This window comes from Malus domestica, chromosome 04 (genome assembly GCF_042453785.1).
Source record: "Malus domestica chromosome 04, GDT2T_hap1".
Lineage (NCBI taxonomy): Eukaryota > Viridiplantae > Streptophyta > Magnoliopsida > Rosales > Rosaceae > Malus > Malus domestica.
Genome location: NC_091664.1, coordinates 9,156,129 through 9,168,958, shown reverse-complemented (window position 1 = coordinate 9,168,958; position 12,830 = coordinate 9,156,129). Strand labels below are relative to the sequence as shown.

Sequence of the window (12,830 nt, the reverse complement as noted above, 5' to 3'; positions counted from 1 at the left end):
CGAATGAGCCGGATATGATAATAGCACTCTTAACTACAAAGCAGATCTGCAGGGCCAGTCCTGAAATTTAGGGACCCTAAGCGCCTCAATAATGTTAGTTGTGGCCTAAGCGCCTCAATAATGTTAGTTGTGGCTCGTATCACAATTATGTATCACATGTTGCGCACCAGTTTATAATTTTCTCACTTAATGATAACTACGTACAACATATGCCACATCATGCGGTATCAAAATGTGGTACGAAAATGCGGCATGCATGACATGGCACCTTAACTGAGGCAAAATTATGCAGTAATTCGAAAATGTCTAAAAAGGTCGTACCCAGTGCACAAGGCTCCCGCTTTACGCAGGGTCTGGGAGAAGTGAATGTCGGCTAGCCTTAAGTGAATGTCGAAAATGTCTCCAAAAACAAATATTAATAAATACGATTGATTCAGTTGTCAAAATATTACAAGAAGAATAAAGGGGGGCCCAATCCAATGCCAGCTTCCCCTTGCTACTTCCACTAGATCTCTTCTGCCTGTTTCTAAATGTAAGGCAAACAAGTTCCAGTAGAAGTAGCAAAAGGAAGCATAGAGCATTGGAGCCACACAGACTAAGCTTAGACACTTTCATTGAAAACAAAAGCAAAAACGAAAGAAAAATGGCCGACTTCGCCAAGCCCTCTTCAAGCTCAAAATATTCTGTTTCCTTACTAGTTACTCTGGGCCGATGATGGCTCATTTCGTACCCGAGAGCCTATGTATGAACAAGGATTACAGCTTTGATAAAGGTATGAGAACTTCAAAACAGTCTCGTTGAAATGAGTCGCTGCCCTTTTTATGGTTAGATGAGCAAAATTCATGAATACTAACTTTATCCACCGGCGCTGCCCAACAAGCTAACTTTGGATGGAAATTATTTCTTCAGTCTACACCTACTGTACATGCTTGGACACCGGGGAATACACATGATAAGAACCAGTTTACTCAGGTCCGCGGCCAAACCATTTTGCCTGGTAGCTCTTAACCCTCTGAGGTGCTACAATCTCAAGAGCACCCATCACACACTTGTGGTACGAAAAATCTTCAACAGTTCCATCTGTTCGTACCACCATAAAGCAGTGTGCCTCCTCATGTTTAGGGTGAGCGCCGATCTATAAAAGATAGGAAAGAAAATCATCATGAAATTGCATTCTTTCAAGTATTTGTTCATTGGCACTTCAAGATGCATTGCCTGGAAAATGTCAATGCTCTGCATCTTTACGCTTAAACCAGCAACAGCTAAATGCATTGAGCAAGCAATTTTTGTATTATCAAGTTGTTAATATCCATAAGATGGCTGAACACACGAACGTACATCTAAATCAAGTTGAAAGCGCAAAGCAGCTATAAAAATACTTTTACCAAGTACCTTGCAACATTTACCAATTTACGAGAGATTCTTTCAAGATAATGTACCTTTATGTCTTGAACTCCAGGTCCAATCTTATCCATTCTATGAGGATGAAAATATAAAGCCGTCATCAATTTTGACTTGTCCTCATCATTTAACGTCTCATTGATTGGATACCTGCATTTACACGAGTTATGTACATGTGAGAAACAATTTTTTATTTCTGTTTTCGTTGGAAACTGCTGGATTCAATGTAATTCAGTGTTAGTATGAGGATGCTCCTAAACATTGTAAGTTGGAAAAAGACTGTTTGCAAGAGAATATCAGCATTCCCAAATGTCTTCACAATGGAGTGCTTAATGTCTCGTTACAACTTTCAAACAAAACAAGCATTTTCAATATAGAATAATTATGCAAGAACTCCTTCAATTCAGTTTGAACTTTGTACAAAAAAAGGGTACTAAAAAATAAAATTTTGAAGAATAATCAAATACGATGTACAAAGGTAGCCAAAATGGAACTTCAAGGATATTACGTAATGCTACAATTTACAAGTGTCTTTTTTTGAAGAACATTACTCTAGAAAAGTACAATTTGGTACAAGTGGAGGTGTAACTGTGCAAGCTCTACCAACAGGTGTGGTAGTGATATAGAAGTCAGATTGAGTATATTTTCTCTGAGTTCTATCTACCAAACAAAGAAAGGGATGGATTTTGATAATACTAATTAGAAAGTGCAAAATGACAACCATACAAAAGCTCAAGATGTGATTAACCTTGACGGAAGATAAGTCAAAGTGGCATCATGCAAGGCAAGAGACAAAATGGACAGGAACATCCTAGGGGGTTAACTTACTTGCGCAGTATGTGCCTCCACGTCTGAGACCACTTGAGGATATCATTGAACTTGAGATACTTTTTAATGACTGATTTGGATATACTCTCAAACTTCTCAAGCCCAACGTGTTTTGCATTTTGGAGCAGATATGGAGAACCACATTTGTCGAGTGAATTGTTCGAAACTTCAGGCATTTTCACTTCATTCTCCTTAATGCAAATGGAACCAATTTGGCATCGAAGCATGTCATAAACATCAAGTGGCTTAGACAAGTTGAGCCCCTGATGATAAAAGAAGAGGATGAGACCTGTAAGTGTCCACTGAAGAAAGTGATAAAATGCCAAACATATTTGAAAAAAAAAAAAGAAAAAAAAAATTGAGATACCATAGTTCAAACTCTGGAGGATTTTGATAAGTTTACAGATTCAATAAGAATTATAAGTCATCACTAAAATGCGAAGGGACTTGATAATAAAGCTACATGTTACTTTAAAAAACCATTAAGGATTCTGATTAGATTTATAGACAATCTCATCGTTCAAAACCAGTATAATTTCAGCAAAGCGAAGCTCAAGGCATAGGTTGTACTGTGTAGCAAATGCCTTAAATTGGAACCCTATAATCCTCTGCTTTTCTTGAATCGAGGCGAGGAATACTAAATCTCTTTTTACCAAAAGCTTACTCTTGTATCCCTCAAAACACCTTAGTTGGTAGATTAACTTAATTTTCTGCAACTAATTATAGCATAAAATTAGCAAGAACAGTCTAAACTCTACCTTTTGAGAAAATAAAACCTCAAATTGCCTGCCAGTCCCAGAAGGAGGAAGCTTTCCCCATGCCAAGGCTTCCAAACTCCCCGGAAGTTCATCCATGGCTCCAGCCTTGGCTGCTTTTACAAAGCAAGCCCCGGGAGTCTACACGAAGTTTTAGAATGATTACGTGAATTATGACTAAAATAACCTTATTTAAAGGTAAAATGCGATAAAGTAAATAAACCAAAAACTAAGTACGGCACTTACAGAGAAACACGCTTGCATGAATGGAGATGATACAGATGCGTGTTCTTGTTGTTGGGCAATGCCCTTGGCATTTAAGCCCACAAATTCTCCTGTGCATGTGAGGCAATCTGCTACAAGGATCAAATGTTCAGGGAGTATGTTCTTTCCAATGTCATTGCATGTGCTCTCTAAACTCTGCAATTAAAAATGCATTGAATTAGTTAGCATATGAAACATATCTCATTTTGTGAAGGAATAAAAAAACAGAGGAATCTCACATTGAGGAAATAGTTCCACCCAACATCAATTCCATAGGCAAGGCAATACTCATGAACATTATCGGGATGACTTCGTGACCAATCAATCACATTCATAATCTGGATACAACTATCCAAAAGCATACTCCAAAGTCTTTTCTTGCCGCTCTTTCCTACCATAGAAACCTTCAAGTACAGTTCACCGGATGAACCATCAGCTACTTTTGATCGTTTGGGTTGGTCATTCCACAAAATATCCACCTTTTTCACCTCCAATAACCCTAAGAAACATAAGATGAGCACAACGTAAAGGAGGGCATGACTATGCAAAATATGTTTAAGAAAATTTAAACTATCCTCATTCAACAAGTCTCAACAATATTCACAAATAACAAAAAAGGACTGGAGTTGCTAAAAGAAAATTTTACAGAATTTTTATGCTTTTACGATATTTTTTTCCCACCAAATGCTCAATCTAAAACTTCTCTTCAAAAGTAAGGGAAAACAACGTAAAAAGCATCGAATTCATGATCTTATCATACTTATTGGTAAAGTATTCCGAAATTCTAGTGTGGAAATTCTAGTATGGAGAATAGGAAACAGCATGGCCTGGTCAGAGTCAGAGCCAAAGATGGCATTTCCTATCCCCCACTCCATCTTAAAATTTGTCATCCACCTGCAACCTGTATTCTACTTCAACGGGAATCCCATTCCCCATCCCTGCACACACTCTAATTTATTATCCCATCCCGTTCTCGTATAGCCTAAGTGTTCAACGTAAGCCAAGCTTTAAGCAGTGATGCATGCTGAAAAAGGCCTCAAACCCTAAGGATTTGAGATATTTTTCTTTTTCTGCCTACATAAGTTTTCGGTAGGCAAAGGCATTTCCTGTCATTGCGGACACTACAAATTATGCATTCAGAGAAAAATAACTAAATTTCTGCGAGCTATCAAGCCTAAAAATACAAAAATCTAAAGCAGGATGAAAATGATCCTCGGTGCACAACCAACCTTTAACTACTGTTTCAAGCAGGAAAGGTATCACCAAGTCTCGAGCTTTATCCAGCTGTTCAGAAGAACTTTTGTGGTTTTCAGCCATAGTAACAGTGATGCAAAACGTGTCGTTATCTCCCTTGCATGTGTGAGCTTCAGAACAGTCCCTGCCATTTATCAGCCAGGTTAAAAGGGACAGTAAAGACCAACGAGATGGATTCAGTTTAAACTCTAAGACAGAGACATAGCATTAGTGTTGTTGCAAATAGGTGCCGCTGGTGCAACCCAATAATATCATGCCTAGATTCGGTATCCTAAGAGAAATTGGGGCGGGTCCCTGCCTAAGGTGAAGCAAGATGGAGAAGGCCAGTTGCTCATGGCTAATGGGTCGTGATGGGACAGCATAGTAAAACAGAAGGAATTCAGGCCGAAACTTAACCTACTCCTAGACCCAGTTGTAAAATCAAGTAAAAGATCAACAAAGTCGACAGCTTACTTGCTCGTAATCAGCAAACTGCGAAGAATAGCTTTTAGTTCTGGTCTGGCAGAGTTGCACCTAGCATAAAGGGAATTGACAATGGAATGCATCTTCAGTCTCCTCCTCCCCACAATTTCCTGAATGGAAACAAAGTTATACCAGAGAATGGAGCTTGTGTAAACCGAAAAACGCTACACATTACAGCTTGTACTACCTTGCCTATGTGAAAGTGGGTAACCCATGGGCTGAAACGTTTTTTACTCCCGTTTTGGGAGGAGAAGCTGATACCGACAAAAAAAAGAAGTTAAAAAATGTAAATACATGAAAAAATCAAAACAAAAGGGAAGCTAAAATATATGCAGATAAGAAAATGAGTGGTATCTAACATTATCAGGACCGTAGAAACAATATCGGAAAATTTCAGCCCTTCCAAATAGTTCTTAACTTCCAAGGCTGCATACTCGAAACCATGCCTATGTCTTCCAAGCTTCTCAGATAAATATAGAGACATGGTCTGCTTGGCACTGCTTTTCTTTGAACCACATTCCAAGATATTCTGCACAAGTATATCAGCTCAGAAATGCCACAAGTATTTCCAGAACAGTATAGTTGAATCCGTGTTAATTATCGTCAATTTATAAGCATTATTGTCGCATGTAACGAGAAGTAATATAATTGGGACCAGAGAGGGAGAGTACCTTCAGATTTAGAAGTGGAGAAGTTTCGAGAAGACTAACTGGCTGATCTAGAGCGCTGTATGCAGCTTCAGATATGGCACAGGCAGACAATGAGCCAACAGGTTGACCACCTACACCATCACAAGCAGTAATACTCTCGTCATCTCCAGTACTAGCACTATCTGGAGAGGATATGTCATAGGAGAACTGAACAACCTTGTTCCCATATGCATTTCTCACCGTTCCATCATAAGCAGTGCACAAATCCCTCATGAAAAACATAAGCTTTCGTGTCAAAGTCCCAGGAAGATCAGCATTTCCACTAAAAGAACTATCTCGACTTGTTACTGAATGAATGAAACATTCTAATGGATTTAAGCCTGTCAAGAAAGAGTTTTCAACCACGGCAGAGGGGATGTAGGACTCAACACATTCAGAACTTCCCTCAACCTTCTGATCTGAACTGATTGCCTTTTGATTATTCCATGCAGCACACGAGAGCTGGTTGGGAATTCTGAATGATAATGGAACTAGTGAGTTTTGCAAACCAAGGCACATACTGTGCTGCACTAATTTCTGCATATTACCCTTGCTTCCAGCCTTGAGCATATTCATCAAAGAGTTGTCCGTACCGGCATATTTGTAAGCTAAATTTTGAATATCCCGGAAAAATTGCTTGAAAGCATCGTGAACAACCTGACTGAGGGCAGCAGATTTCTGCTTCTCATGACAGAAGTAGTCGACATCCGAAGTCACGGGACTTTGATTCTCTTCAGCACATCCCATAAGAAGTTCCCGACTACTATCCACCAACAACTGTCTAAATATACATGCCTGCTCTGCTTCTCGCAACCCACAGAAAATTTCCTCCATCAAGTTATTCCTTGAACATGAGTCAGAAGCGAGGTATAAGTCCGAGAGAGAGACAGTCAAGCCCCTCATTGACAACCACTCACAAAAAACTTCCTGAGCAGCATGCAGGATGTCAAGTACCGGACCCTGGCAATGTTTAATGAGACTCTGATAAAGATTTCCACTCATATCTCGCAACCATGAAGAACCTTCAGAAGATAGCAGCTCCCCATTTCTAACGCAAACTCCATCTGGAGCAAAATCATAATCAAAACCCAAAGGTAGGAGCATGCTGAAAACTTGCTTTCCGGTCCAAGCAGGGCCATTAAGTGAAGGAGCTTTAATAATTGCCGGTGATGGCAGTTCATTGCAACAGAACCTTTGCAACTGTTGCATTTGAGAACGATTCAAGAGAACACCATCCTCCAGGATCAGATGGGCAGCCGTTAAGCTATCCTGACTAAGTGAAAGTAGGTTGGTACCGCTCTGCCCATTAATCAATTGCTTATCTAAAGCAACAAGCTCCCTAAGCTCAACTTTGGCATCAACTGATTGAGGAACATAGCCATGAAGGCAATCACCATCAAAATCACCACGAAATGGAGAGCAACAGAGTGGGTTTATAGATACAACAGGCGCTGCCGGAAGTATCTTGACGAATAAAGCAATGAGAGAGTGTTGATGTATCGATGGAGGCCTATTTATCAACACAATGTCTCCATCACTCAGAGGCCTGTAAATAGCATCTCCCATCTGCAGTTCATCTGTCTGGTGTACCAGAACGATGCTACCTTTTCTACGAACATGCATCACTTGTTTGAACATTAAAAGTAGATTGCAGGTGGCACCCAACCTTTCTAAGTTCCATCTGTTCAGATTCTCCGCTATATGCATCCTCTCTGCAATATTTGAGGGTATACCAATTTCACTGAGCTTTATGTTTGGATCACCAACCACCACCGTGCGAAAACAGTGATCAGTTCGCTTCCCAAGAAAGACATCTTTGATCCATCTCAAACCAGATGATTTTGAAGGATCGTCTTTGACATTTTTTAGCTGAGCGGCAATCAAATCATTGCCCGGTTTCTCAGAGTTCAACTGCATTTAAGAAGGATGACCATAAGCAAGAACCGTAGTCTTATCTACATAAACATGAAAAAACAAATAACTGACTAGCTTGCCTTGGAAATTTTCAGGCATTCTAAAACACGAGAACCCAGCTCATTAGCTACACCTTTGAAATCAACAAGTTTCCTATAAGCCGTGGTCCGATGATCCTACAAACATTCGTACAAGCAGGCATAGAAGGAAAGCAAAAACAAAAGCAAGGAATTATTTGGTAGTTTACTAACCAAATCAATCAAGACAAGCATAGTAAAGAAAAAGACTTACAAACATCAACCGCTGCCCATTAGCAAAAGCATGCATAAATTCTGTCACGCGATGACAATTTGGAGTTACAAGGAAAGAATCCATAGAAAGTGAATCTGTTATTGGGACAAACTTCGCAACGAAATTTGGATCAACATCCTTCAACAAATGATGAACCTGAAAGCCAGAAAGAGGGCACCATGTTTATGAGTGATCTGCATAAGAACTCGAAAGTGCAGCACTAATGTTACACCTATCTGCTTAATAAAAAAAAGATGGTAGTTTAGAGAGAGAGAGAGAGATCGGATCAAGCATGGTTTGAAAATGAATGGACAGGAAAGGTAAGAAAACTGAAATGCACTATTTTGATTACACACATCCTTTAACTCAAATGCTGTGAACGCTATGTTGATATCAAAATGCAAAGTCGTAGTCTTGAAGCCACAATGTTAAATAACTATTAACAAACAGTGTGGATGCTACAAAATCAATCAGAGAAACAGCAATCATTTTTGGTATTTATAATCTGGAGATAGATTGGTATGTCTACTTTCACGGTTCATATGGTAACAATTTGTTGTAACAGTTAGTTAAGACACAAATCTCCCATAAATTTGTTTCTTAACCTGCATTCCATATGCAATAAGGAGAAAATGAATGCTTAACTATTCCAGTGTAAAAGCAGGTACAAACAACCTTCGTTTTTTGTTTTCTTACAAGGAATGATGGCTTAAGGAGGAGAACATCATATTTAAAAACAAGTTCATAAACTTCATAATTCCGTCTCCTAATGGCATACCTAAATGCTCTAAAATGTACTCCACTCCACAGAAGCAAAAATGTAGGCGTACGTGCATTCATACATACAGTTATGTAGTGTGCATCACTACACGTCTGTGCATAAGCATGCATCTGACTGATTTAGCAGTTTGATGGATTTATGAATAAGAAAAGTAGTTATGAGTTTGAAGAAATTGTCTCATAGATACCACATAAAAAATATGCACATCAATGTTAATTCTAAAAGATTGTGCAATTAAGACATGCACATATAAGAAGGTCAAGTTACCTGGGCATGAGATAGAATTCTTTTGTTTGGTTTAACGCAACTCTCGTCTTGCTGTGCATCTTTGGGAATAAAATCCCAATAGTCAGAAGGCAATATTCCGCTTGCTTCCACGATAATACAACTTCTTTTAAAGAGTTCTCTCGTAGAAACTCTGAACTTCATTCTTGGGTAGCTTAACGAACTTCCCTATTAATTGAAAAACTCACTGAAGTTACAATGGTGCACACAGAATGAAATTACGCTCAAAGAGACAAACAGACTCACCTTACAATACTTGCAGCCCTTGCGCTCCTTGTGCTCCTGGCGCTTTCTCTTACCACTTAGAGAATCAGCACCCTGATGCATGCATAATAGGAGATAATTAAATAACTAATTCCATCGAATACACACACGAGAGATATAGGTTAATGTGGATAACCGTCAGTAATCACAACAATTTTCAAAACTAAGCAAACATATCGCCTTTTAACCTTTAACCATTAAGGAAAATAAATAGCAACAAAAGTTCAATAGTGCCAAACTGTAAGTCACATCTCAGTGATCAGCACGAATAGCGTGGTAGCTGACCTTGGGCTTTAGATCCTGCTTAACAGATTTACATCCTACACAAATCTTGTTTAAGATTTGAACAACTTCCGGAAGATAATATGGATGGACTATTGAGCATGGAAACTGGATACGCCCATAATGACCTAGAAATTAAAATGATTGATCAAAACCAATTACAATACTGAAGATAACCGCATCAAGAATTATGTTAAATGTTCATCCACACCTTCACAGTTCTGTAACTTGTTTTCGGCACCACAAGTAGAGCACTGACCAGATGGATTTGGAAGTCCGAACCTAGGATCAGTGACCTCACTGGCTGAACTGATTGGTGTTTCTTCAGATATCCTTAGCTGTTACAGAATTATTAAGTATTAATAAATTCTCATCTGATATATCAAACGCATCATGCTAAATTTAAACCACGAAACTATAACCCCTTCACACTTGTACAGTTGTACTGACACACATATTATTGTCACATGATAAAATGTTCAAACACACTCCAGAAGTAGATTTCATACATTAAAAATGCCTATGACTATAAATAACACTGGACAAACGGATGAAGAAGTGGAAGATATCGTCTAATAAGAGTGCCAATACAGCTTAATGAGATGATAAAAGAACATAGTTCAGAAAGACCTATTCATAGTGGCATATATGTAAAGAATGTAGTTCAACTCTGGGGGGGGGGGGGGGGGGGAGAGAGAGAGAGAGAGAGAGAGAAGTGTTTAAGCTTAAAACCAAATACGAAATGATTAAAGAAACAAAATCAAATAAAAGACAGTCTGAGTTGTATAAATTCAAATGCCACACTCATGTTTTATTGTCACGTGCTAGTCAAACAAAAGCTCAAAACAAACGCAAATGCACGCGTGGGCACACATTCATAGGCATCTATTATTACATTATAATGAAATTGGAAGGCATTAAATAAGAGTATGAACTATGAATACAACTTAATGAGATGCCAAAATAACATAACTTGGATACCTATGATACATATGCGGATAAAATGGCTTGAGTCTTATATTAAAAACTTGCTAAAAAAACCAAAAGAGTACCAACTAGACAAAAGAAAATATAAGGAAGCAGACAAGAAAGGGAAAAATACTTACAATATCTTCCCCAGTTGTAACATTTAGACGTATGGCAGTTATAATACCAGATCGAACTGGCTCTTCTTCATACAATTCACTGTCCATGGGGTTTGATTAACCCCTGCTACTCAAAAAATCACACAACCTGCAATGATAGCCAGAGCGTTAAAACAATGAAGAGTAGACAACCATAAAAGCTTACTGTATAAGAAAATAAGGGCTTCCTGTGGAAATCCATAGCGAACACCCCCCAGATATTTGTACACATAGTTTCGGTAATAATGGTGAGTTCACTCACAAGTTTAAGGCCAAAACCAAAAGATGGCCTTTTGGAGAAATTAAAGCTGATGTAAAAATTAATGGTGCTGATCCAATATGAAATTATCCTGTAAGAAACCTATATATGAGAAAACTAAACCAATCCTTGAAACAGGTAACAAGTCAATGTCAATAAATAACTTGATTCGCGTTGCAGACACGTTCTGAAGCATCCATATCAAACACGAAACTGAATGGAATCGGATATAACACACTGAAAATACAAATACAAATACAAATACAAAAAAAAGAACAACAAAAAACAGCTGTGATGAATAGATATTATGTCCACACCAGTATAACAATCACTATGTTTACAAGTTACAAGTTCATGGCTAACGACAGAATTTAGCATTATATCATCAATGCATAGATGCTAATTTATAAAATTTAGCTGGAAACTCTAACTCCTACCGGTACAGAATGTGTGGTGGCACACTCAAACAATGAAATACATGTGGAAATTAGTCGCAAACAGGGATTGTCAGATGAATTACCAAATGGACAACAACCGCACCCACCATAAAACTGACAAAACACACTTCCTGCTTTAGTGATCAAACCGTAATCAATAGACTACAATTCAGCTACAAAAAGACAGGTAAGACATGATTTTTTTTATATGTTCGAAACAATCCATTACAATGGTACCACGGGAATGATCATTGTAAACTGGAAACCTAACAAAACAAAATATTCATCCCAAAATTGACCACATACCATCATTGTTGCTCAATCTCATTAACCCCTAGGCAATAGGAAAACAGAATACCTTGCTTTCACCACCTTATATGTTCATAAATCAAACAAAATTACATCAGATACACCAGAAACCACGATTGTCTCAGACACGCTAAAATTCTAGCATTTCAATCAACATATCTTACAAATAACACAAGATTTCAATCCACATTGTGCAAAGGTCCATTTTTTTTAACCTCCCCAAATGATCAAACCCAACATGCAGACCACCAGAGCCAAATTTTCCCATGCACATTGCCAAAACCATCAAATTCCAACAAACCCACAAACCAGGATGTCAAGAAACACAAGAAAATACACTTATCACCCAAAAGAATCAAACTTTCACAGAAAAATCAATGAAAGCACATAAAAAATATCTTAAAAAATCAACATGATCATACACAAACAACCATGTAGCAGCAATCCCAGGAAACCAAAACACCAAAGTTCTAAAAAGATACCAAATTTCAGACAGGTATCTGCAAAAGCATGTGCCTTTTTCCCAGAAACAGAAAGGTTTGCTGTAAAACTCAAAGAAAAAGGTGACCCAACAGAGGAAAATAGCAAACGGGAAAAAAAGCAGGAGAGAGAGAGAGAGAGAGAGAGAGAGAGAAAGAGGGAGGTTTTTCTTACTGTGATGAGTAAAGCGACGCCGCCGGGTCGCTGCAGCCAACCAAAAGACAACTCCGATTTCAAGAAGGGGAGTTGGAAGGAGACCAATGCCGAGAAAGACTTGTTTTCTTTGTTGCTTGGGTTTGTGTCAGAAAAAGAATCCCCCAAGGCTTCTGTGTGAATTTATCACTACTGAGTACTGACCATGCTCTTTTATATCTCACTGTACTCGCTACCTGACAACTTAGACTGACCGGAAATTACCATTCGACCCTATTTGATTTGGATTTTCGGGATTTTGAATGAGAGTTTATGATGAAATTTCCGAGTTTTTGTTTAGGGTTTAGGGTTTTCTCTAAGTAAAAAAAAAATTATGAATAGAGTTTAATTTTGGGGTTTAGGGTGTAGGTTTTGTGGAATACAACACTTATGCTAAATGACAATTTTTGAACTTATACTAAAAAATTTACGCTAAAAACTAAAAATGCTAAAATAGGTAGCGATTTTTCGTTATAGCTTTCCTTTTTTTTTTTTTTGGCATTCCTCTTTTTGGGTGGGTTTCTCTTTCTAGAGCAGCGTTAAGTTTTGAAACAAGTTT

The 12,830-nt window shown here is 38.3% G+C and overlaps 1 protein-coding gene across 2 annotated transcripts; it reads right to left on the bottom strand.

Annotated features, from left to right (window-relative positions):
• Positions 1 to 397: 397 nt before the first annotated feature.
• LOC103422064 (DNA-directed RNA polymerase IV subunit 1) lies at positions 398 to 12,417 on the bottom strand. Of its 2 annotated transcripts, none has more exons than XM_029101026.2 (19): positions 12,254 to 12,417; positions 10,577 to 10,703; positions 9,682 to 9,808; positions 9,474 to 9,598; positions 9,171 to 9,242; positions 8,907 to 9,092; positions 7,859 to 8,014; positions 7,648 to 7,743; positions 5,636 to 7,564; positions 5,324 to 5,493; positions 5,152 to 5,218; positions 4,956 to 5,074; positions 4,478 to 4,626; positions 3,488 to 3,747; positions 3,231 to 3,404; positions 2,988 to 3,125; positions 2,230 to 2,492; positions 1,440 to 1,551; positions 398 to 1,135 (listed from the first exon to the last, which is right to left on the bottom strand). In XM_029101026.2, exons 2-19 carry the CDS (start codon positions 10,661 to 10,663, stop codon positions 965 to 967), a joined length of 4,401 nt encoding a protein of 1,466 aa, XP_028956859.1. In that variant the 5' UTR covers positions 10,664 to 10,703; positions 12,254 to 12,417; the 3' UTR covers positions 398 to 964. The 2 variants fall into 2 exon arrangements, with proteins under 2 accessions (XP_028956859.1, XP_028956860.1); XM_029101027.2 differs by lacking the exon at positions 12,254 to 12,417 and adding an exon at positions 11,597 to 11,635.
• Positions 12,418 to 12,830: the final 413 nt, after the last annotated feature.

Bases quoted from the DNA above. Each gene is read 5' to 3' on its own strand.
- LOC103422064 (XM_029101026.2), bottom strand. From the start codon at position 10,663: ATGGACAGTGAATTGTATGAAGAAGAGCCAGTTCGATCTGGTATTATA. The intron at 9,809-10,576 runs GTAAGTATTTTT...ATTCTGTAACAG, and splicing joins TTACAACTGGGGAAGATATT to CTAAGGATATCTGAAGAAAC. The intron at 5,075-5,151 runs GTAGTACAAGCT...GTTTCCATTCAG, and splicing joins CCCACTTTCACATAGGCAAG to GAAATTGTGGGGAGGAGGAG.